At 37.2% G+C, this 25,864-nt stretch overlaps 2 protein-coding genes, 1 non-coding gene and 1 pseudogene across 3 annotated transcripts; 2 read left to right on the plus strand and 2 right to left on the minus strand.

Moving 5' to 3' along the window:
• Positions 1-18: 18 nt before the first annotated feature.
• On the minus strand, positions 19-1,147 carry LOC107648412 (alpha-L-fucosidase 1 pseudogene; annotated as a pseudogene).
• Positions 1,148-3,024: 1,877 nt separating this feature from the next.
• On the plus strand, positions 3,025-17,975 carry LOC148562843 (uncharacterized). Its single transcript, XM_088491022.1, has 9 exons — positions 3,025-3,259; positions 3,799-3,833; positions 3,915-4,170; positions 4,280-4,770; positions 4,843-4,868; positions 16,577-16,645; positions 16,860-16,946; positions 17,163-17,264; positions 17,759-17,975. The coding sequence occupies exons 1-9, from the start codon at positions 3,025-3,027 to the stop codon at positions 17,973-17,975; spliced, it is 1,518 nt and encodes a 505-aa protein (XP_088347148.1).
• LOC148562844 (small nucleolar RNA R71) lies at positions 9,813-9,920 on the minus strand. The gene has a single exon (XR_015887414.1). It is a non-coding gene; the product is annotated as a small nucleolar RNA R71 (small nucleolar RNA).
• Positions 17,976-18,357: 382 nt separating the features above from the next.
• On the plus strand, positions 18,358-21,205 carry LOC148562845 (uncharacterized). Its single transcript, XM_088489872.1, has 6 exons — positions 18,358-18,432; positions 20,184-20,312; positions 20,402-20,536; positions 20,697-20,782; positions 20,853-20,946; positions 21,032-21,205. Exons 1-6 carry the CDS (start codon positions 18,358-18,360, stop codon positions 21,203-21,205), a joined length of 693 nt encoding a protein of 230 aa, XP_088345998.1.
• Positions 21,206-25,864: the final 4,659 nt, after the last annotated feature.

Below are 25,864 nucleotides of genomic sequence, written 5' to 3' on the forward strand. Positions count from 1 at the left end.
AAAAATAACTGAGCAAGTTTACATTGTAGCTGTTGAAGTAGCAGTATGAAAGTTGTCTTGTGTGATAATATGAATAACTTGAGTGGCATTGAAATGGCTTGTTAATACTGTATCATCATATATGCTGATCCAAATGGTAACTGGATCCATGTAGATCCCAAAGTATGATATTAGTGGATCAGCTCTAGACTTGTCAATAACAAGCTTCAAATGCTGAGATTTTACTTTTGGAAACAGCAAAAGCCTCTGATATCCAATTGTGGTGCCATTTGTAACTATCTTCCATAAACCGTCTTGTTGCAATTCCTCGAGGTGAAACTCGCTCACTCTTTGTCCCATTTGAATAGGCTCTTGTAGTTGCAGAACATTAAAGGATACTAGTTCTTGAAGATCTATGTACAATATCCACCTTGATTGATACTCCTCTAGAGCCCAATAAGTGTATATGCCTTCTTTCAGAACATTGTAGGGACTAAACTGTGAATCACAAGTTCCTCCTCCTCCTCCTCCTCCTTCTCCTCGCGTGCTGCTGGCTTGAAGAAGCTCATTTATATCGAAATTATTGGAGAATATGGATCTTCTGAGTTCAGTGAACTCTTGAAGAACTTGGATATCCTCGGGTGAAATGAGACCCGATGAGTTTGGAGGCACATTGAGTAGCAAGTGACAATTTCGACCAACCGACTTATAGTATATTTCAAGCAGATTGATTGCAGACTTTGGAAGTTCTGAAGGATGCCAAAACTAACCAGGTCTGATTGTGACATCACAGAAGGTAGGTACCCACTCATGACCAGCCGGATCTCCCTCGGCCGCATATCTGTTAGAAACAAAGAAAACATTGAACAATCTGAGACAAGGCATAACAAAGCATAGAGCTTAATTAAGTAACCCACCGAGGATCATTGTAAATGCCACCAATTGGAGTGAGAGTGCAGTTGTAAATAGACTAACAAGTAGAGGCACCAAGACCAAGTTCATTCCCAACCCACCTAGTGTCAGGACCAGCATCAGAAAATATAATGGCGGCGGGCTGATGCTGGTGAATGAGAGAGAACCAAGTGTGAAAGAAATACTCCATGTCCTTCTCCCCTTCTCCTTTTGCACCATCCAAAAATACGTCTTTTATCTCTCCATATCTCTCCATATTACTCCATGGTTAAAGAAATACTCCATACCCCTTCTCTGCCAAGGCCTTACTCATAACCTTAACAATGATTCCCTCATGCAACCAATAGTCCTTCCTGTTGATTTTCTCCTTTTTCTTCTCCTCTTCCCTTATCAATTCTTCCGAGATTGACTTTCTTCCACTGCCACTCTCTTTTCTCTTCAAACTATTTTCCGGATTCCTTTCCTTGTATTTATCTTCCTCATCCTCATCAAACACAGCCTTCTTCGATGAATTATCAAAATCATTAATAATGGAGTAATTCACAGTAAAAACAGTAAGATTGACAGATTAATTAACACTTATTCAACCCATAACAAGTTCACATATTAACTAACAACAATTATTCAATAATTGTTATAAAAAATTACCTAGAAGCTATAAGCCCTAGAACAGAGCAGAGCAGATCCTGAGCAAGAAGGGGACAAGGGCACGACCGAAGGGATGACAGGTGGAACAGAGATAGCGCCGGCGACGATGGAACAGAGCTGCTCGACGGAAAAAGGAGGCGAGCCCGGCGATGATGGAACCGAGCTGCGCGACGGTGCTTTCAAAGCTGAAACAGTAGCTGCACGATGGTGGAATAGAGCTACACGATAATGACGGTGGCTTCGAAGCTCGTTTCGGCGACGGCGGCGGGAGATGGACGGAGGTAAGGGAGTGAGATCAATGACGAAAAGAGGAAGGAGGAGCTCGAGGGTGATGGGAGGGATGGGTTCGCGTTTAGCCGTTGTGTGGAGCTAAGGTTGCTGGGTTGGGTAATTGGCTAGGGCATCCCAGCAAAACGATGGCGTCTTGCGTGCGACGCAGAGACAAATGAGAGAGATCGAGGAGCAGAGAGAGAGAGAGAAAGAGAGGATAGGAAGAGGAGAGAAGAAGATGAAGAAGACTAAAATCTTCAGAGGGGTGAACGAAAAGGTTTCTGAACTCAGATGAAGAACAATTTTGGTTTTTTGTTTTTTTAATATGTTTTTGTTTTGTTGTTTCAATTATTTGAAACTATAAAATTAGGATTAATTGAATTCTAAAATTTGATTAATTTAAAAGAGTATTTTTGTCTAATCAAATAAAGGAAGGATGTTTAAGTCTTTTTATAAAATTAAATAAATAAATGTTTTTTTTATTTAATTAAAAGGGTGTTTTAGTAAAAGTGGTGATATACTATATATTTAAAAAAGAAAAAATTAAATGCTGACGTGGAAAATAAATTCCACATGTCTTATAGTTATTTGTCTATATTTTAAACGTATCGATACGTATGAATTTATCATACCATAGCAAACACCTTATTTTTAATATGTATTTTATATTATGACATGTATGTATTCTATATGATGGCTAATTTAGTGACTAATTTTTTTATACACGTAGCATAGTTGAATAAAAAATTATACAATTAATTTATTTAATTCAAGTAATTTAAATTATTAAAAAATTAATAAATAATAATTTAATTAATATTTTATAATTTTAATTGAACGTAAAAAAAATATTTAAAAAAATCATCATTATAAAACTATCAAATATGTAACAACAAAAATATATAACAAATCAGTTTCATATAAAAAAATAAGATTGATGAACAACAAAAATAATAATTTTAATTTCTTTTTTAATAACTACATTAAAATATTACATATAATATAATTACAAATAATTTTTATTTACTATTAATATAATATCTTTTATACTAAATTAAATAATTGTTAGAATTTATTGCTAGAATTAATTATTCAAAATTTGTAAGTTGGATTAATAAAAAAATCGGGCCTGCTACACATACAAGCAAAAAGGCCCTACAAGTTTTACAAGTTCCCAGTCCAGACTTCATTCACACGCGCAGTCACTCACTTTGAATGGAGCGTAAAATACATGCGCTCCACTCAACAGTTGCGCTTCGCAAAAAGCGCTCCTTAATAGTGCACTCTTCCACTTCTCCAAGCCCTTTGAAGAAAACACAAACCGTCCATTTTCGAGCAACATTGCAAACTGCAGAGATAGAACTCGTCGCGAAGATTAGAACTCTCCATCAACACAAGATAGAACTCTCCATAAACAATCTCCAGAAAAAACGAAGATATATTACTCAAGGTACGTTACTATTTTACTCATCTTGTATATTTTCCACATTTCGAAATCGAAGAACTAGGTTTTACTGTTCTTCTACGTTCTTCTAGGTTTTACTGTTCTTCTTCTCTAGGTCTCATTTTACAGTTTTTAATGTTCTACTTGTTCTAGGTTTTACTGTTATTCTTGGTTCTAGGTTATACTGTTCTTCTTAGTTGTTCTAGGTGTTACTGTTCTTGTTGTTCTAGTTCTTCTCGTAACTGATTTTTGGGAGTATATTGCATAATTTGTTGGGTGTATATGGAATAATTTGTTGGGTGTATATGGCATAATTTGTTGGGTGTATATTTCTGAACTGATATACTGTAATATATTCAACAGTTGCAACTGTTCTAATATTTGCTTGTCCATGGGTTTATATTGCTTGACCTTGTATATTAATGCATGTTTGAGTGATATCTGACTGATATCTATGGGTGTATCTGACTCATATCTATGGGTGTATCTGACTGATATCTATGGGTGTATCTTACTGATATCTATGGGTGTATTTTTCATTTCAAAAAAAATGGCAGGCAGAAACCAAGCTGAAAAAAATGTAAGAACAAATATATGTCTTAGATGAAATCAGTTTTATATAATAGAAATATATCTTACTATAATTTTGCTTTGTTTACAGCAAACTAAAGACCTTAAGTGTGCAACCCATTTGTTAAGTGAGAAATTCAGAAACATGAGCGAGGAGAAGAAAACAATTGTTAGGGATTTGGGGTTTGGTGGCCTGATGCACATCCCGCCACTAAGGGTGCATCACCAAATATTAAGGGAGTTGGCTAACTCCTTTAAATTAGGGGAAAACAGACTCGAAACCGGCTACGGTTCATTTAAAGTAACACCAAAAAGAATAGGGGCTGTGCTTGGCATCAATGCGTCAGGTAACTCGCTACAAACATAGGTGTATATGATCCATATTCAGGTGTATTTCAATTGATGCTTGGGTGTATTTGAACTAATTTTCATACTATGTTGTTTTCCTTTTTATAGGAGATCTATTTCCTCAGAAAGTCAATTATAAGGATCTTTCTGAAGACGACAAACAAATTTTTAGAAGATTCCAGGGTAAGACCCTCAAAAATCTTACCAATGAGATTATGGTTATTGGCGTTGATAATGAACAGGATCGCCTCATGTTCAAGAGGATTTTCATCTTCTATATACAGATGGCATTTCTGTTACCAACGACAATAAACAAAATCTCACCTGTGCACCTGGCACCAATTTTTAACATGGACACAATAACAGAGCGGAATTGGGGAGCACATGTTTTGAATTTTATCATCAAGGGCATAACAGATTATAGTCTGAAAAAGAAAAAAGCAATTGATAGCTTCCTGTTTGCCCTGATGATAGTTTACTTTCATCTATCCAAAAATAAAGACAAGAAGAGGGCAGAAAGACCTCCAGAACCCTGGATTGCCAACTGGACTAGAGAGCAGTTGGTCGAAAGAATGAGGGCGGAAATGAAGGAACATATGGTAAGTGAACAAAATATCTTGGGTGTATTTTATTTACCTGAATGCTGCTAACTAAAATTTCTAATATTTCAGGGGATTGTAAAAATGGCAGAAACAAAGTAAAAAATGAAAAAAAAAAAGAAAAAAGAAACAAAAAAACAAGAAACAAAAAAAACATAAAAAAGGAAGGCAAGTTCAACATCATCATCGGAGACTGAAACAACTGATAGTGACAATTCTACCTCTGAGTCTGAGACTGAAGAAGACTCAGAGGATTCACCAAGAAAACAACCCAGCCAAAAAGCCAAAAAGTAAGTAACATACTTGGATGTATTTTGTTTATCCAGTTGGGTGTATTTTGTTTATCCGGTTGGGTGTATTTTTTTTATCCAGTTGGGTGTATTTTGTGCATTCATTTGGGTGTATTTTATCCCTTTTAGTATGTTTTTAAATAATGATTGTTTGCCTTCTAGAATGGAGTCCAAAAAAAGAAAGAAGATTCAGGAGGATTCTGATTCAGAATCTGAATCAAGTGATGAGTAATGTTCTGAAATTACTACTCATTTCCTTTGGGTTTATTATCAAGATTCCATGTATTAACAGAGTGTTTCTTATTAACTTATAGAAGCGAAGAATCATCACCAGTGGAGAAGCAAAAAACAAAGAAAAAGACACAGAGAACACCAAAAAAGTAAGCACTTCTTTGGATAGTATTTTGTGATCAAATTAATTTTGTATTTCTGATTCATACTTGTTTTTTCCTCCCAGGACACAATCCAAAAATAAAAAGGTCATTGTTGAGGATTCATCTCTTGAGCAAGCTCAATCCTATCATGGGTACATGATGAGCGGATAATTTATACGTTTTTTGGCATTGTTTTTAGTATGTTTTTAGTAGGATCTAGTTACTTTTAGGGATGTTTTCATTAGTTTTTATGTTAAATTCACATTTCTGGACTTTACTATGAGTTTGTGTGTTTTTCTGTTATTTCAGGTACTTTCTGGCTGAAATTGAGGGACTTGAGCAGAAATCAGATTCAGAGGTTGAAAAAGGACTGCTGATGCTGTTGGATTCTGACCTCCCTGCACTTAAAGTGGATTTTCTGGAGCTACAGAACTCGAAATGGCGCGCTTCCAATTGCGTTGGAAAGTAGACATCCAGGGCTTTCCAGCAATATATAATAGTCCATACTTTGGCCAAGAATAGATGACGTAAACTGGCGTTCAACGCCAGCCTTCTGCCCAAATCTGGAGTCCAGCGCCAGAAAAGGATCCAGAACCAGAGTTGAACGCCCAAACTGGCACAGAAACTGGCGTTCAACTCCACAAATGGCCTCTGCACGTGCTACACTTAAGCTCAGCCCAAACACACACCAAGTGGGCCCCGGAAGTGGATTTATGCATCAATTACTTACTCATGTAAACCCTAGTGACTAGTTTATTATAAATAGGACCTCTTACTATTGTATTAGGCATCTTTGGATTACCTTATGATCCTTTGATCACGTTTTAGGGGGTTGGTCATCTCGGCCATGCCTGGACCTTCACTTATGTATTTTCATACGGTAGAGTTTCTACACTCCATAGATTAAGGTGTAGAGCTCTGCTGTTCCTCAAAGATTAATGCAAAGTACTACTATTTTCTATTCAATTCTTCTTATTTCTCTTCTAAGATATCCATTCGCACCCAAGAACGTGATGAAGGTGATGATTATGTGTGACGCTCATCATCCTTCTCCCTTATGAACGCGTGCCTGACAAACACTTCTGTTCTACATGAATTAAGCTAGAATGAGTATCTCTTAGATCTCCTAACCAGAATCTTTGTGGCGTAAGCTAGAATGATGGCGGCATTCAAGAGAATCCGGAAGGTCTAAACCTTGTCTGTGGTATTCCGAGTAGGATTCAATGATTGAATGACTGTGACGAGCTCCTAACTCGTGATTGCATGGCGTTAGTGACAGACGCAAAAGGATAGTAAATCCTATTCCAGCATGATCGAGAACCGACAGATGAATAGCCGTGCCGTGACAGGGTGCGTGAGCATATTATTCACTGAGAGGATAAGATGAAGCCATTGGCAAGGGTGATGCCTCCAGACGATTAGCCGTGCCGTGACAGGGCATTGGATCATTTTCCCGTGAGATGACCGAAAGTAGCCGTTGACAGTGGTGATGTATCACATAAAGCCAGCCATGGAAAAGAGTAAGACTAATTGGATGAAGATAGCAGGAAAGCAGAGGTTCAGAGGAACGAAAAGCATCTCCATTCGCTTATCTGGAATTCCTACCAATGTTTACATAAGTATCTCTATCCCTATTTTATTATATAATATTCGAAAACACCATTATCACTTTATATCTGCCTGACTGAGATTTACAAGGTGACCATAGCTTGCTTCATACCAACAATCTCCGTGGGATTCGACCCTTACTCACGTAAGGTATTACTTGGACGACCCAGTGCACTTGCTGGTTAGTTGTATCGAAGTTGTGACAATTATGAATTAAGATCAGAGCACCAAGCTTTGGAGCCATTACCAGGATTTGTTCGAGCCTGGAGATCACAATTTCGTGCACCAAGTTTTTGGCGCCGTTGCCGGGGATTGTTTGAGTTTGGACAACTGACGGCTCATCTTGTTGCTCAGATTGGGTAACTTTCTTTTCGTTTTCTTTTCAAAAATTTTTCAAAAAAAAAAAATTTTCAAAACTTTTCTCATCTGTTTTCGAAAAAATTAAAAATGTTTTCAAAAATAAATTTTTTCAGAATTTTTAAGAATGAATTCTAGTGTTTCATGATGATTTGTTGAATCCTGGCTGGCTGTAAGCCATGTCTAATCTTTTGGACTGGGGTTTCAACTTACCATCCCAAATGAAGAGATTCTCACACACTTAGTTGCTCTATACATGAAAAGTATCCATATCTGCTGAAGCTTGGCTGGCCATTGGCCATGTCTAGTGTTTTGGACCGGAGCTTTCATTGAAAGCTTGGCTGGCTAGTGAGCCATGTCTAATTCCTGGACCGAAGCTTTAGACTAACATGAAAAGATTCCTGGAATTCATGTTAAAAATTTTGGAATCCTTATTTTTCTTTTTCATATAATTTTCGAAAAAAATCCAAAAAAATTAGAAAATCATAAAAATAAAAAATATTTTGTGTTTCTTGTTTGAGTCTTGAGTCACATTATAAGTTTGGTGTCACTTGCATATGCATCTTGCATTTTTTTCGAAAATATCATGCATTCATAGTGTTCTTCATGATCTTCAAGTTGTTCTTGGTAAGTCTTCTTGTTTGATCTTGATGATTTTTTGTTTTGTGTCTTTTCATGTTTATCATATGCATTCTTGAATTCTTAGTGCGTAAGCATTAAAGAATTCTAAGTTTGGTGTCTTGCATGTTTTCTTTGCATTAAAAATTTTTCAAAAATATGTTCTTGATGTTCATCATGACATTCAAAGTGTTCTTGGTGTTCATCTTGACATTCATAGCATTCTTGCATGCATCACATGTTTTGATCTAAAAATTTCATGCATTGCATTTTTTTTTGTGTTTTTCTCTCTCATCATAAAAATTCAAAAATAAAAAAAATATCTTTCCCTTTTTTCTCTCATCAAATTCGAAAATTTGGATTGACTTTTTCAAAAATTTTTAAATCAAATTGTTTCTCATGAGTCAAATCAAATTTTCAATTTGAAAATCTTATCTTTTTCAAAATCTTTTTCAAAAATCAAATCTTTTTCAAAATTCTTAGTTATTTTCGAAAATTCCAAAAATATTTTTCAAAAATCTTTTTCTTATTTTTATATAAAATTTTCGAAAATAACTAATCAATTAATGTTTTGATTCAAAAATTTGAAGTTTGTTACTTGCTTGTTAAGAAAGATTCAAACTTTAAGTTCTAGAATCATATCTTGTGATTTCTTATGAATCAAGTCATTAATTGTGATTTTAAAAATCAAATCTTTTTCAAAACTAATTTCAATCATATCTTTTCAAAAATATCTTCTTATCTTATCTTTTTCAAAAATATCTTTTCAAAATATCTTTTCTAACCTCCTAACTTCTTATCTTTTCAAAATTTGTTTCAACTAACTAACTAACTTTTTGTTTGTTTCTTAACTTTTTCAAAACCACCTAACTAACTCTCTCTCTCTCATTTTTCGAAAATATCTTCCCCCTTTTTCAAAATTTCTTTTTAAATTAACTAATTATTTTTAATTTTTATTTTTGATTTCAAAAAAAATTTCGAAAAAAATTACTAAACATTTTTCAAAAACGATTTTCAAAAATCACTAACTCCTTTTCAAAAATAATTTTCGAAAATTATTCCTCCCCCATCTCATTCTATTTATTCATTCATATCCTAACATCTCATTTCATCTCTCTTCCATCCTCACAGTTGTGTTTCTTCCATTACATCACATTCTTTGTCTCCCCCTCTTCTTCCACTTACATAAGGGAACCTCTATACTGTGGTAAAGAGAATCTCTATTATTATTATTATTTTTCTGTGCCCTCTTCTTTGTCATATGAGCAGGAGCAAGGATAAGAACATTCTTGTGGAAGCAGATCCAGAACCTGAAAGGACTCTGAAGAGAAAATTAAGAGAAGCTAAAATACAACAATCCAGAGATAACCTTTCAGAAATTTTTGAACAGGCAGAGGAGATGGCAGCCGAAAATAATAATAATGTAAGGAAGATGCTTGGTGACTTTACTGCACCTAATTCCAATTTACATGGAAGAAGCATCTCCATTCCTGCCATTGGAGCAAACAACTTTGAGCTGAAACCTCAATTAGTTTCTCTGATGCAGCAGAACTGCAAGTTTCATGGACTTCCATCCGAAGATCCTTTTCAGTTCTTAACTGAATTCTTGCAGATATGTGATACTGTTAAGACTAATGGAGTAGATCCTGAAGTCTACAGGCTCATGCTTTTCCCTTTTGCTGTAAGAGACAGAGCTAGATTATGGTTGGATTCTCAACCCAAAGACAGCCTGAACTCTTGGGATAAGCTGGTCACGGCTTTCTTAGCCAAGTACTTTCCTCCTCAAAAGCTGAGCAAGCTTAGAGCTGATGTTCAAACCTTCAGACAGAAAGAAGGTGAATCCCTCTATGAAGCTTGGGAAAGATACAAACAGTTGACCAAAAAGTGTCCTTCTGACATGCTTTCAGAATGGACCATCCTGGATATATTCTATGATGGTTTATCTGAGCTATCAAAGATGTCATTGGATACCTCTGCAGGTGGATCCATTCACCTAAAGAAAACGCCTGCAGAAGCTCAAGAACTCATTGACATGGTTGCTAATAACTAGTTCATGTACACTTCTGAAAGGAATCCTGTGAGTAATGGGACGCCTATGAAGAAGGGAGTTCTTGAAGTTGATACTCTGAATGCCATATTGGCTCAGAACAAAATATTGACTCAGCAAGTCAATATGATTTCTCAGAGTCTGCATGGAATGCAAGCTGCATCCAACAGTACTCAAGAGGCATCTTCTGAAGAAGAAGCCTATGATCCTGAGAACCCTGCAATAGCAGAGGTAAATTACTTAGGTGAACCTTATGGAAACACCTATAACTCAACATGGAGAAATCATCCAAATTTCTCATGGAAGGATCAAAAGCCCCAACAAGGATTTAATAATGGTGGAAGAAACAGGTTTAGCAATAGCAAGCCTTTTCCATCATCAACTCAGCAACAGACAGAGAACTCTAAACAAAATGCTTCTAATTTAGCAAATCTAGTCTCTGATATATCTAAGGCCACTGTAAGTTTCATGAATGAAACAAGGTCTTCCATTAGAAATCTGGAAGCACAAGTGGGCCAGCTGAGTAAAAGGATCATTGAAATCCCTCCTAGTACTCTCCCAAGCAATACAGAAGAGAACCCAAAAGGAGAGTGCAAGGCCATTGACATAAGGGCCATGGCCGAACCTGTAAGGAGAGGAGAGGACGTGAATCCCAAGGAGGAAGACCTCCAGGGACGTCCAGTGATCAATAAGGAGCTTCCCTCTGAGGAACCAAAGGACTCTGAGGCTCATCTAGAGACCATAGAGATTCCATTAAACCTCCTTATGCCCTTCATGAGCTCTGATGAGTATTCCTCTTCTGAAGAGAATGAGGATGTCACTGAAGAGCAAACTGCCAAGTTTCTTGGTGCAATCATGAAGCTGAATGCCAAATTGTTTGGCATTGATGCTTGGGAAGTTGAACCTCCCTTGTTCATCAATGAACTAAGTGATCTGGATCAACTGACATTGCCTCAGAAGAGACAGGATCCTGGAAAGTTCATAATACCCTGTACCATAGGCACCATGATCTTTAAGGCTCTGTGTGACCTTGGTTCAGGAATAAACCTCATGCCCCTCTCTGTAATAGAGAAACTGGGAATCTATGGGGTGCAAACTGCTAAAATCTCACTAGAGATGGCAGACAGCTCAAGAAGACAGGCTTATGGACAAGTAGAAGATGTATTAGTAAAGGTTGAGGGCCTTTACATCCCTGCTGATTTCATAGTCCTGGATACTGGAAAGGAAGAGGATGAATCCATCATCCTAGGAAGACCTTTCCTGGCCACAGCAAGAGCTGTGATTGATGTTGACAGAGGTGAAATAGTCCTTCAATGGAATGAGAACTCCCTTGTATTCAAAACTCAAGGATCTCCCTCTGCAACCATGGAGAGGAAGCAGAAAAAGCTTCTCTCAAAGCAGAGTCAACCAGAGCCCCCATAGTCAAACTCTAAGTTTGATTTTGGGAGGCCACAACCAAACTCTAAGTTTGGTGTTGAACTCCCATATCCAAACTCTAAGTTTGGTGTTGGAGAGTTTCAACAAAGCTCTGCACATCTGTGAGGCTCCATGAGAGCCCACTGTCAAGCTATTGACATTAAAGAAGCGCTTGTTGGGAGGCAACCCAATGTTTATCTAATTCTTATTTTTATTGTTTTTCGTGTTTTCTTAGGTTCATGATCATGTGGAGTCACAAAATAAATAGAAAAATTGAAAACGGAATCAAAAACAGCAGAAGAAAAATCACACCCTGGAGGAGCATCTGTCTGGCGTTCAGCGCCAGAACAGAGCATGGTTCTGGCGTTCAACGCCAGAAATGGCACACAAATGGGCGTTGAACGCCCAAAATGGCCACCAACCTGGCGCTGAACGCCCAGAGTTGGGTACAAAGGCATTTTTACATGCCTAATGGGTGCAGGGATGTAATTCCTTGAACACCTCAGGATCTGTGGACCCCACAGGATCCACTCAGGATCTGTGGACCCCACAGGATCCCCACCTACCTCCACTCACTTCTTCTCACCACTCTCTTTCACACAACCCCATAAACACTCTTCCCCAAAAACCCTTCACCAATCACCTCATCTCTCTTCCCCATCACCTCTTCACCACTCACATCTATCCACTCTTTCCCATAAACCTACCTCATAAACTCCACCTACCTTCAAAATTCAAAACCAATTTCCCACCCAAACCCACCCATATGGCCGAACCTTAACCCCCCCTCCCCTCCCTATATAAAGCCCTCCATTCTTCATCAAATTCACACAACACAACCCCTCTATACCCTTCTTGGCCGAACCACATCACCCTCTCCCTCTCCTCTATTTCTTCTTCTTCTACTTCTATTCTTTTGTTTATTGCTCGAGGGCGAGCAATATTCTAAGCTTGGTGTGGTAAAAGCATAAGCTTTTTGTTTTTCCATTACCATTGATGGCATCTAAGACCGGAGAATCCTCTAGAAGAGGGAAAGGGAGGACAAAAGCTTCCACATCCGAGTCATGGGAGATGGAAAGATTCATCTCCAAAGCCCATCAAGACCACTTCTATGATGTTGTGGCCAAGAAGAAGGTGATCCCTGAGGTCCCTTTTAAACTCAAAAGAAATGAGTATCCGGAGATCCGACATGAAATTCAAAGAAGAGGTTGGGAAGTTCTAACAAATCCCATCCAACAAGTCGGCATCTTAATGGTTCAAGAGTTCTATGCCAATGCATGGATCACCAAGAACCATGATCAAAGTAAGAACCCGGATCCAAAGAACTATGTTACAATGGTTCGGGGGAAATACTTAGATTTTAGTCCGGAGAATGTGAGGTTGGCGTTCAACTTGCCATACATGGAAGAGAACGCACGCCCCTACACAAGGAGAGTCAACTTTGATCAAAGGTTGGACCAAGTCCTTATGGACATATGTGTAGAAGGAGCTCAATGGAAGGTTGACTCCAAAGGCAAGCCGGTTCAACTAAGAAGATTGGACCTCAAGCCTATAGCTAGAGGATGGTTGGAGTTCATTCAATGCTCAATCATTCCCACTAGCAACCGGTCTGAAGTTACTATAGACCAGACCATCATGATCCATAGCATCATGATTGGAGAAGAGGTGGAAGTTCATGAGATTATACCTCAAGAACTTTACAAGGTGGCTGACAAGTCCTCCACCATGGCAAGGTTAGCCTTTCCTCACCTTATTTGCCACCTATGCAATTCAGCTGGGATTGACATAGAGGGAGATATCCTCATCAAAGAGGACAAGCCCATCACTAAGAAAAAGATGGAGCAAGCAAGAGAGCCCAGTCACGGAGCTCAAGAGGCGCAAGAAGCTCATCACCATGAGATTCCGGAAATGCCTCAAATGCACTTTCCTCCACAAAACTATTGGGAGTACATCAACACCTCCCTAGAAGAATTGAGTTCCGATATGGGACAACTAAGGGTGGAACATCAAGAGCACTCCATCATGCTGCATGAAATAAGAGAAGATCAAAAAGCAATGAGGGAGGAGCAACAAAGACAAGGAAGAGACATAGAAGAGCTCAAGAACATCATTGGTTCCTCAAGAAGGAAACGCCACCATCACTAAGGTGGATTCATTCCTTGTTCTTCTTACTTCTGTTTTTCGTTTTCTATGTGCTTATCTATGTTTGTGTCCCCATTACATGATCATTAGTAGTTAGTAACTTTGTCCTAAAGTTATGAATGTCCTATGAATCCATCACCTCTCTTAAATAAAAACTGTTTTAATTCAAAAGAACAAGAAGTACATGAGTTTCGAATTTATCCTTGAACTTAACTTAATTATATTGATGTGGTGACAATGCTTCCTGTTTTCTGAATGTATGCTTGAACAGTGCATATGTCTTTTGAAGTTGTTGTTTAGGAATGTTAAATATGTTGGCTCTTGAAAGAATGATGACTAGGAGACATGTTATTTGATAATCTGAAAAATCATAAAAATGATTCTTGAAGCAAGAAAAAGCAGCAAAAAAAAAAATAAAGCTTGCAGGAAAAAAAAAAGAGAGAGAAAAAAATAGGCGAAGAAAAAAAAATATAGAAAGAAAAAAGAAAAAGCAAGCAGAAAAAGCCAATAACCCTTAAAACCAAAAGGCAAGGGCAAATAAAAAGGATCCCAAGGCTTTGAGCATCAGTGGATAGGAGGGCCGAAAGGAATAAAATCCTGGTCTAAGCGGCTAAACCAAGCTGTCCCTAACCATGTGCTTGTGGCGTGTAGGTGTCAAGTGAAAACTTGAGACTGAGCGGTTAAAGTCAAGGTCCAAAGCAAAAACAAAGAGTGTGCTTAAGAACCCTGGACACCTCTAATTGGGGACTTTAGCAAAGCTGAGTCACAATCTGAAAAGGTTCACCCAATTATGTGTCTGTGGCATTTATGTATCCGGTGGTAATACTGGAAAACAAAGTGCTTAGGGCCACGGCCAAGACTCATAAAGAAGCTGTGTTCAAGAATCATCATACTGAACTAGGAGAATCAATAACACTATCTGAACTCTGAGTTCCTATAGATGCCAATCATTCTGAACCTCAATGGATAAAGTGAGATGCCAAAACTATTCAAGAGGCAAAAAGCTATAAGTCCCGCTCATATGATTGGAGCTATGTTTCATTGATAGTTTGGAATTTATAGTATATTCTCTTCTTTTTATCCTATTTGATTTTCAGTTTCTTGGGGACAAGCAACAATTTAAGTTTGGTGTTGTGATGAGCGGATAATTTATACGCTTTTTGGCATTGTTTTTAGTATGTTTTTAGTAGGATCTAGTTACTTTTAGGGATGTTTTCATTAGTTTTTATGTTAAATTCACATTTCTGGACTTTACTATGAGTTTGTGTGTTTTTCTGTGATTTCAGGTACTTTCTGGCTGAAATTGAGGGACTTGAGCAGAAATCAGATTCAGAGGTTGAAAAAGGACTGCTAATGCTGTTGGATTCTGACCTCCCTGCACTTAAAGTGGATTTTCTGGAGCTACAGAACTCGAAATGGCGCGCTTCCAATTGCGTTGGAAAGTAGACATCCAGGGCTTTCCAGCAATATATAATAGTCCATACTTTGGCCAAGAATAGACGACGTAAAATGGCGTTCAACGCTAGCCTTCTGCCCAAATCTGGAGTCCAGCGCCAGAAAAGGATCCAGAACCAGAGTTGAACGCCCAAACTAGTACAGAAACTGGCGTTCAACTCCACAAATGGCCTCTGCACGTGCTACACTTAAGCTCAGCCCAAACACACACCAAGTGGGCCCCGGAAGTGGATTTATGCATCAATTACTTACTCATGTAAACCCTAGTGACTAGTTTATTATAAATAGGACCTCTTACTATTGTATTAGGCATCTTTGGATTACCTTATGATCCTTTGATCACGTTTTAGGGGGCTGGTCATCTCGGCCATGCCTGGACCTTCACTTATGTATTTTCATACGGTAGAGTTTCTACACTCCATAGATTAAGGTGTGGAGCTCTGCTGTTCCTCAAAGATTAATGCAAAGTACTACTGTTTTCTATTCAATTCTTCTTATTTCTCTTCTAAGATATCCATTCGCACCCAAGAACGTGATGAAGGTGATGATTATGTGTGACGCTCATCATCCTTCTCCCTTATGAACGCGTGCCTGACAAACACTTCTGTTCTACATGAATTAAGCTAGAATGAGTATCTCTTAGATCTCCTAACCAGAATCTTCGTGGCGTAAGCTAGAATGATGGCAGCATTCAAGAGAATCCGGAAGGTCTAAACCTTGTCTGTGGTATTCCGAGTAGGATTCAATGATTGAATGACTGTGACGAGCTCCTAACTCGCGATTGCAGGGCGTTAGTGACAGACGCAAAAGGATAGTAAATCCTATTCCAGCATGATCGAGAACCGACAGATGAATAGCCGTGCCGTGACAGGGTGCGTGAGCATATTATTCACTGAGAGGATAAGATGAAGCCATTGGCAAGGGTGATGCCTCCAGACGATTAGCCGTGCCATGACAGGGCATTGGATCATTTTCCCGTGAGATGACCGAAAGTAGCCGTTGACAGTGGTGATGTATCACATAAAGCCAGCCATGGAATGGAGTAAGACTGATTGGATGAAGATAGCAGGAAAGCAGAGGTTCAGAGGAACGAAAAGCATCTCCATTCGCTTATCTGGAATTCCTACCAATGTTTACATAAGTATCTCTATCCCTATTTTATTATATAATATTCGAAAACACCATTATCACTTTATATCTGCCTGACTGAGATTTACAAGGTGACCATAGCTTGCTTCATACCAACAATCTCCGTGGGATTCGACCCTTATTCACGTAAGGTATTACTTGGACGACCCAGTGCACTTGCTGGTTAGTTGTATCGAAGTTGTGACAATTATGAATTAAGATCAGAGCACCAAGCTTTGGAGCCATTACCAGGATTTGTTCGAGCCTGGAGATCACAATTTCGTGCACCAGTACAGTACTTTCTAAGCTATATTACCGTCTATCATCAAAATTATATTCGTTAACATGTTCTTTTATGCATGTACTGTCAGATCTGAAATTGGAACTGAAGATTTAGATGAATTCTTAAGGGAAAATAATGAAAAATCTGCTACACAGAGGTATGTCTTGTTGGGGTGTATATTTCAGATTTTAGGGTGTTTTCTTTGCTAATAATTGTTTCTTGTTTTACAGGGAGAAGGAAGCTGACCTGCGATAAACGGAAGGTCACTATGTCTCATCTGAAACGTAAGAAGCTTTATTTGATAAAATCTTGTTATCCTGATTTAACAGTATGGTATTTTTTGTGAATAACATATACTCTATTATGTTTAGAATACCAGACGTAAACTTGGAAAGTGATGATCCTTCGTCTCAAGGACACACATACCAAAGTAGCGTAAACAAACCGGCAGAGAGCATGTAATTTCTCTTTCAAATAACCGTTGCTTCTGTTCTTTTCTTACCTTCTACTTCTAAATTTGTATATATATTTTTTAGAAAAAAAAAGCCCTTTATTGTTTTATTCGAGAAAAAAAAGGCAGGAAAAAAAAAGCAAAAACTGCAAGTATGTAAGTTCTCAAAAAACAAAGCCTTTCTTTCTTTTGAATGCTTCGGGTGTATTTTTTACTTTCTTAGGGTGTATTTTAAGTTGAGTCTGGTTGAAGACTTAGCCAGTGAGCTGGCTGAAGAGAATATGATGGTTGTGAGGGAAGAGACACAGTTCGAAGCGCTTGCAATGTGAGTTTTTCAAGAAAATTTCAACCTTATAACCTTTTTATTTTCGAAGGCTTTGTTAACCTTTTATTTTTCTTCTTGTTTAGAATTCCGATTCAAGTTTGTCTACCACTATCCCAAACAACCACTATGCCAGAAATTGAAGAAACACCTGAGACAGAAAATGAACCAACCCCTGTGTTACAAATTGAAGGAACTACAAAAGGTAAGAAATAGTCTTGGGTGTATATTTGGTTACAGTTTGGGTGTATATTGCCCCTGTTGAGGTGTATATTTTTATGATTAATTCCTGACTAGTTTTTTTATAACATGATTAATTTTATGCAACCGTGCAGCACTCCTGAACCCCCCTCCCCCCCCCCCCCCAACAACTTGAAGAAAGCACACCCACGCTTCCCCCAGCTCCATCTAAAATGTAAGTTCATTAGAGTAAAATCAATGTTTGGTTATCATTCATATATTCTTATTCTTATAATACGTTATACATGATCACGCAGTAATCCAGCCACAGAAGACGCTGCTGCGCTGATGATGATGGCACGGATAGCATCATATGTTCCTAAGATAGATCCGATGCCATCATTCAGCCTTGGCTTCACTGATTCAAGCCAAGAAGAAGCAGCAACGCAGGAGGGAGTATCAACGCAAGATGGAGGGAGGGCAAAAACTCCAAAAACCTCAAAACTGCTAGAACAATTATGGGATCTGGTATAAAAAATTGTAAATGGTGGGGTGACAACAAAGGAAAAAAGTCCGTAGATTCCAAAGGAGAGTGACACAGAGAGTTTCGAGAAGTTTGAAACTCCAGCGAGGATGAATCAACATAGTTCTGACATGAAAGAGAAATGCTACCTCTGGGCCATAAGAGTGAAGAAATACGCAGATTGACTAACTAATGAGTTTGACACCGTCTGCACACTCCAAGCCCAAGATAGATACATTTTGTCAAAACTTCACCTTGCATCACTCGCACCTGAAACGCATATAGAAGCTGAGGTAATATTACTTTAACATTAATATTTTTATCACCAAAATTAACTGCAATCCTGATTGATGTAAAATTGATTTTGGCATCTTTTTATAGATTGTCTCTGCCATGTGCTTCATCCTAAACCAGCAAAAGATTAAAAGATCTCAAGAGGAAGTATACTGTCTCCCCCCTGATATTGTGGTAAGGGTTGCTTCACTGAATTTTGGGTGTATTTTCTGCATTCCTGATGAGCGGATAATTTATACGCTTTTTGGCATTGTTTTTAGGTAGTTTTTAGTATGTTTTAGTTAGTTTTTATTATATTTTTATTAGTTTTTAAATAAAAATCACATTTCTGGACTTTACTATGAGTTTGTGTGTTTTTTTGTGATTTCAGGTATTTTCTGGCTGAAATTGAGGGACCTGAGCAAAAATCTGATTTAGAGGCTGAAAAATGACTACAGATGCTGTTGGATTCTGACCTCCCTGCGCTCGAATTGGATTTTTTGGAGCTACAGAAGCCCAATTGGTGCACTCTCAATTGCGTTGGAAAGTAGACATCCAAGGCTTTCCTGCAATATATAATAGTCTATACTTTGCCCAAGTTATGACGACGCAAATTGACGTTTAACGCCAAGTCCTTACCCTATTCTAGCGTTAAACGCCAGAAACAGGTTGCAAACCAGAGTTAAATGCCAGAAATAGGCTACAACATGGTGTTTAACTCCAAATAAAGTCTCTACACATAGAAGCTTCAATGCTCAGCCCAAGCACACACCAAGTGGGCCCCGGAAGTGAATTTCTGCACTATCTACCTTAGTTTACTCAATTTTTGTAAACCTAGGTCACTAGCTCAGTATAACTACTTTTAGAGATCTATTTTGGGATCATCAGACTTTACACATTTCATATTGTATCTTCTATGGCATGAGTCTCTAAACCCCATGGTTGGGGGTGAGGAGCTCTGCTATGTTTTGATGAATTAATGCAATTACCACTATTTTCCATTCAATCACGCTTGTTTCTATTCTAAGATATTCATTCACACTTCAACCTGATGATTGTGATGATCTGTGACACTCATCATCATTCTCACCTATGAACGCGTGCCTGACAACCACCTCCGTTATATCTGCAATAGCTTGAATGTGTATCTCTTGGGTTTCTAATCTAAGATTGGAACCTTCGTGGTATAGGCTAGAATTATTGGCGGCCATTCCTGAGATCCGAAAAGTCTAAACCTTGTCTGTGGTATTCCGAGTAGGATCTGGGAAGGGATGACTGTGACGAGCTTCAAACTCACGAATGCTGGGCGTAGTGACAGGCGCAAAAGGATCAATGGATCCTATTCCAACATGAGTGAGAACTGACAGATGATTAGCCGTACGGTGACAGCGCATTTGGACCATTTTCACTGAGAGGACGGATGGTAGCCATTGATAACGGTGATCCACCAACATACAGCATGCCATGGAAGGAGACTAACGTGCGTGAAGAAGAAGACAGTAGGAAAGCAGAGATTCAGATGACAGAGCATCTCCAAAACCTCAACCTGTTCTCCATTACTGCATAACAAGTATTTATTTCATGTTCGTTTACTTTTTACAATTAAATCTGAGAATTATTGATATCCTGACTAAGAGTTACAAGATAACCATAGTTTGCTTCAAGCCGAAAATCTCCGTGGGATTGACCCTTACTCACGTAAGGTATTACTTAGACGACCCATTGCACTTGCTGGTTAGTTGTGCGGAATTGCAAAGTGTGATGTGATTTCGTGCACCAATTCCTTCGGGTGTATTTTCTGTCTTAAATCGGGTGTATTTTATGTGTTCATTTGGGTGTATTTTCTATGTTAAATTAGGTGTAAGTTGTTTATTCATTTGGGTGTATTTGCTGGATTCGTTTGGGTGTATTTTCTGTATTCATTTTGTGGTTCGCAATTTTTGCAGAACATGGCCCTTGGAAATCATCCACAAGGGATATTCTTACAGCCTAAAAACAATAAGCCATTCAGGGTGGAAGACTACCCAATATTTATATCCTTCTTGGACCTTAAAAAATTAGCATCCCATCGTTATGTAAGTTTTCATTTCTAAAACTTCTTATTGCCATTTTTTACTTATGTGCCAAATAAACTAAAACAGTGTTCAATCTGAACATATTTCAGATTTTTGCACCTGTTTGCCATTCACAACATTGGTGGTTATGGTTGGCTGATACAAGAAAGCGGAAATTTTATATAGTCGACCCATATCACACGAAATCTCCATCCGATGAGAGAACTGCGCTGAATACATTCGTTGTAAGTTGGTTATGTGTTCTGTATTTTAATAGTTGGGTGTATTTTTGTTCAATATAAGGTGTAACTTTGTGATCCTTTGGGTGTATCCATTTATTGAATTTATTCATGTATTACTGATTTATTTTGTGTTTTAAGGGATATGTAATTTCACGAATTAGAGTATATGCTGGGGGGGCCTCTGAAGACAAGGGACAAGGACAAGAAAATTGTACCACCATACCTTTACATCTCAGGCCAAAAGACAAGGCATAAATCTTTCACTCTGAAAATGAAACTTTTCTATATGTAATTTGTAATTTATTTTCTTGGTTTTCAGCTATGACTGTGCTATCTACGTAATGAAGTGGATTGAGATATTTCAGCCCGCAAACATTAAAAGGAAGAAGTATGAATGGGACAATTGGACCCAGGTAAATGTGTTTAAAACTAAATAACTCTGTATTACTTTACTCAATTAACATGGTTGATTAAACAGAATATTCTTTTTAACTGTAGGATGAGGTGGACCACTTTAGAGTAGAATATGCTTCCCGAATTCTATTCCATGAAATGAATCAAAAAAAAGCTGAAGCCATTAAGGGAAGTAATGCAATAAGACTGTCCAAGCCATCCTCATTGTTATTGAGTCCATATTGTCAGATAGATTCTAAGGATATTGACACTGATTAATCTAACTTTTATATGATTGATGTAACTGATTAATGTAACAAATTGAACACATGCTGTAAAAATTTGCCAATTATGAGTAAAACTCTCTTTGCTGTATTCAAAATGTCTGAATTACAGTTACTATAATATGAAGAAAAACATCAAATCAAATATACACCCATAACCTGGCATTGTTTAAACCAAAGAAAGTTCATTATACACCCAAACATCTATCCCCCTGATGCTTTATCCCTAAAACCATGAATCCTAAACCCTAAACCCTAACCCCTAAACACTAAAACCTAAACCCTAAACACTAAACCCTAAACCCTAAAACCTAAATACTAAACACTAAACCCTAAATCCTAAACCCTAAAACCTAAAAAACTAAACCCTAAAACGCTAAACCCTTAAACCCTTAAACCGTAATAAAAAAAACAAACAATATTTTATAACATAAACAGCATATTATGAAATATATATATATATATATATATATATATATATATATATATATATATATGTAAAATGTGAAACACAAGAAAAATCACAAAAATACACCCAAAAGAACAGTGCTTTTACACCCATATTCTGTAACTATACACCCAAAGAGTTATCCGCTGCTGCTGGTACCCTGAACTGATAATTCATAACATGTCCTTGATATTGGCTGGAATTTGAATGCACCTCTGATGCAGCATCAAAAAGGTTTAACTGAATATAACAAACTCACATATTAGCTAAACTATTAATGAGAAAATTAAATTCAATCACCACATATTTAAAGAACATCACTTTTACCTCGTTTAAAGCTTTCGTTTTCTTCTTCTTTGTGGCATTTGCAATCTATTTGTCCAACTTTGAACCTAGCCTATTTTTTGGATGTCCTCTTATTCGAATCCTTGGAGGGCTTTGAAGCTCGTTAATGGATTCTAAGTTGGCATCTTCGTGAAATAAAGAAGATGTCCCCTTCCTTTTGGCTTTCAATGATTCCATCTCAACCATGAAGTTATCGTATGCACGGTGCAGAATTACAGTCAGCTCCTCCGATTCTGATGCAAATTCGCAAATATTTTGCAAACGAAAAACCAATTGGTCAAACCTCTTGCTTATTGGCTCCAACAGTGGCTCATCGTGGCTGCTCTTGATGTGTGTGTGTCGCCTCTTTACCTTCTTGCTCCATCGTTCCAGTATATATCTAGGTGACACTTGGCTTACTCGTTCAAAGCTTAACAGGCTTAGTGTGTGACGGCACAATATCCTTCTTGACTCGAATAATAAATATTGGCATTTTACTTCAGATGCTACTGAGTCGTAAGTAACCACAAACTTGTTGAATATTGAGCTGGAAACTTGTTCTCCAACTTCGTATACTGAATAGCCTAGAGCGGAATTCGTTAATCTAGTGATGCAATTCGCCTTTCCTATGAATTGTGTTTGGACTTCCCTAAACTTTTGATGAGTGTAAACATCTTAAAACTGAGCTTCAATGGAGAATTTGATTGCACATGGTATGACCGTATGAAAATCTGCATCATCTGATTCTCTCTCTGCTTGCTCCCTGCTTCCGAGGCAATTATCGTATTGTTTGACAAATTGAATAAGCGAGCTGTTCCGGGTAATAAACTTGTTAAAAAATGAATGCATGCTCTCGCTCCTTTGTGTGCTTCTCATCCCTGCTCAGAAGTGGTGATCCAAATAAATTGGAACCCATATATGACGGTCTTCATAGAGATCTGCAGAATACACCCAAGCACAGACTATAAATACACCCGAAAAGAATTCAATTTACACCTCTGCTGCAGATTTTAAACAAACATTACCTGAAAGCCACTTGTTGTCCACAAGACCAAAATTCAGCAGAAAATCATTCCAATTCCTATCAAATGAGTCTTTACTATGAGAGTTCCAAACAACTTGGCTCATTTCTTGTTCAATTTCTGCATGTCCCTAGTACCCGTTTAATATGCTTGGAATCTTTTTCATGATGTGCCAAATACACCAACGGTGAATTGTTGTTGGCATACAAGCCTCTAAAGCCCTTTTCATTGATGCGCATTGATCGGTGAGAAACCCTTTAGGAGCATTTCCTCCCATGCAACAAAGCCAACATTGAAATAACCATTTGAATGATTCAATTTCTTCGTTTTTCATCAAAGAGCATCCAAGAAGTGTTGACTGACCGTGGTGATTCACCCCGACAAAAGAACCACAAACCAAATTATACCTGAAACAAATTACCATAGTGCAGAATGAAAAATCATTACGTACACCCAAAAAATGCTTTGTATACACCCAATATACACCTCTGCAGAAGATTCATTAAAAAACATTAAAAAACAGGGACAGTTTATTACCTGTTTGTATTGTAGGTGGTGTCAAATGAAATAACATCTCCGAAATACTCAAAGGCAGCTCTACTTCTTGCATCGGCCCAAACAGCCAACTTAATCGATTGATCATCCTTGAGTTCAAGCTCAAAAAAGAAATTCTGATTCTTCTCTTTCATTCTTAACAAATATTTTCCGAATTCCTTTGCATCTTCTTGTTCGGAAACATTCTGCACTTCTCTCGTAATATAATTCCTCACATCCTTTTCAATAAAATTTAACTCGCGGTGACCCCCGGCAGCCGCAACAAATGATTGGTAAATTTTGCTTGGTCTAATACCAGCCTCCTCATTATTCTCTATTGTACGACGAATGGACATGCTTAGTTCCCTGTGCTGTTTGAGCATCTCTGCTTTACTTGGACAGCAAGGGTGTGAATGATCCAGCACAACCTTTGAAATGATCCAAGCACCAACATCATTCAATATGTGTATATAAATTCTTGCAGGACAGTTTAAACCGGCTGTCGGATTTGTCTTCTCGGTCGGAGATATTTTAGATTTCCATCTTCCCTCTCTGCTACATGTAATCAATTGATTCTTAATCTCGTTTCCCTTCCTATTTGTGCTCCGAACTCTTGTAGAAAAACCTGCAGCCTTGGCGTAGTTCCTGTAAAATTTTCCAGCATCTTCAAGGGTAGTAAAGGTAATTCCAACCTTTGGAACAAACTGGTCATCAACAACAGAGAGAGGCTGCAGAATACACCATGTCAAAAACTAAAAATACACCCAATCATGTCTGATCTAATACACCCGAACGACAATAACTCAGCTAAAATAACAAAAAAAGCCATAAACTGTAAATACACAGGCTGCAGAATACACCATGTCAAAAACTAAAAATACACCCAATCATGTCTGGTCTCATACACCCGAACGACAACAACTCAACTAAAATAACAAAAAAAAACCATAAACTGTAAATACACCCAAAAAATTCTGATATACACCCGAGCGTCTGCTATAAATTGCAGATAATTAATCAAAACTAATACATTAGATTCAATCCACATATTTATGTTCATGCGTTAATTTCACAGTCAATGTTCACGAATTATTCAGCTAGACAATGATATACGAATAACTGCAATAAAATTCAGAATAATCGTAAATAGCTGAATGTAAATCAAACCTCAGGAACTTCGTTAGATTCAAATTCAAAATCCACTTCGCCCTGATTCACCTGACAATCTGAGGTTGAATCATCCATTATCTTCAAAACGAGTTCAAACTTTGATTTCAAAAACCAGAAAATTGAAAAAAAACGAAGCTGGAGTTACAGAGAGAGGAACTCACGTCAATGACGAAGAACAAACCAGTGAGAAAGGAGGGGAAAAGAACGATTGAAAAGGCAGAGAAAGCTGCGCGAGAAGAAGAACGAAGAAATTTGGAAAGAAAGAGAACGAAGAAGGAAACAAATCTTTTAAAATTGGTAGTTATATATTCGCGGGATCTGTTATATAGCGCGTGTAAGCTACATAACCTTAGGATCGCGTTTTGGGGGGTTAATGGTTAATTGACTTGTAAGGCTTACAAGCCTTAATCGCTTGTATGCAAAGAATTTCTATAAAAAAATATCATCAAAAACATGTTATGACAACATAAATTAATGGTAAAAATAATCTGATTTTAATTATATATAAAATTAATGGTTATTAAAATTGGCATAAAATAACATTAGATTTTATCTAAATATAAAAATTATAAATAAAATGTAACTATTTGTAATTATTGCATTCAATTTTAATAACAACAAATTATTCTATATTAATTCAATTGATTCATATTATCTATTTATGATTTTTTAAAAAGATACATAAATAGACCTAATATAATACACAAAAACAGAGAACGAACCAACTTAAGAATAATCTAATATAAGATGTTGTTTCATCAATTAATACCATTATCATTTTTTAAAATTAATCATAAATATAACATATCAAATCAAATAATCAATTTAAAATAATTAATAAGATAGTGAAATATTAGTGCAAATTTTTACTCTAACAAATAAATAGTGACAATTTGATTAACTTAAATTATAGAAGAAATTAAATAATTTTAATTAAGGTTAATATTAATAATTAAAAATAAAATTAAAGAAAATTATTTTAGTTAAATATTTGAAGAAATTAAATCCTCATTAAAATTAGAAATGATGACATTTAGTTTAACCTAAATTAGAACAATTATATAATAATAAAATTAGATAAAATTAGACCAAATCTATCATTTAATAATTAATATCATTGTAAATTCATTATTTTATCCCATCATTACCATAATTG

Source organism: Arachis ipaensis, chromosome B6 (assembly GCF_059453495.1).
Source record: "Arachis ipaensis isolate K30076 ecotype BB chromosome B6, ASM5945349v1, whole genome shotgun sequence".
Taxonomy (NCBI): Eukaryota; Viridiplantae; Streptophyta; class Magnoliopsida; order Fabales; family Fabaceae; genus Arachis; species Arachis ipaensis.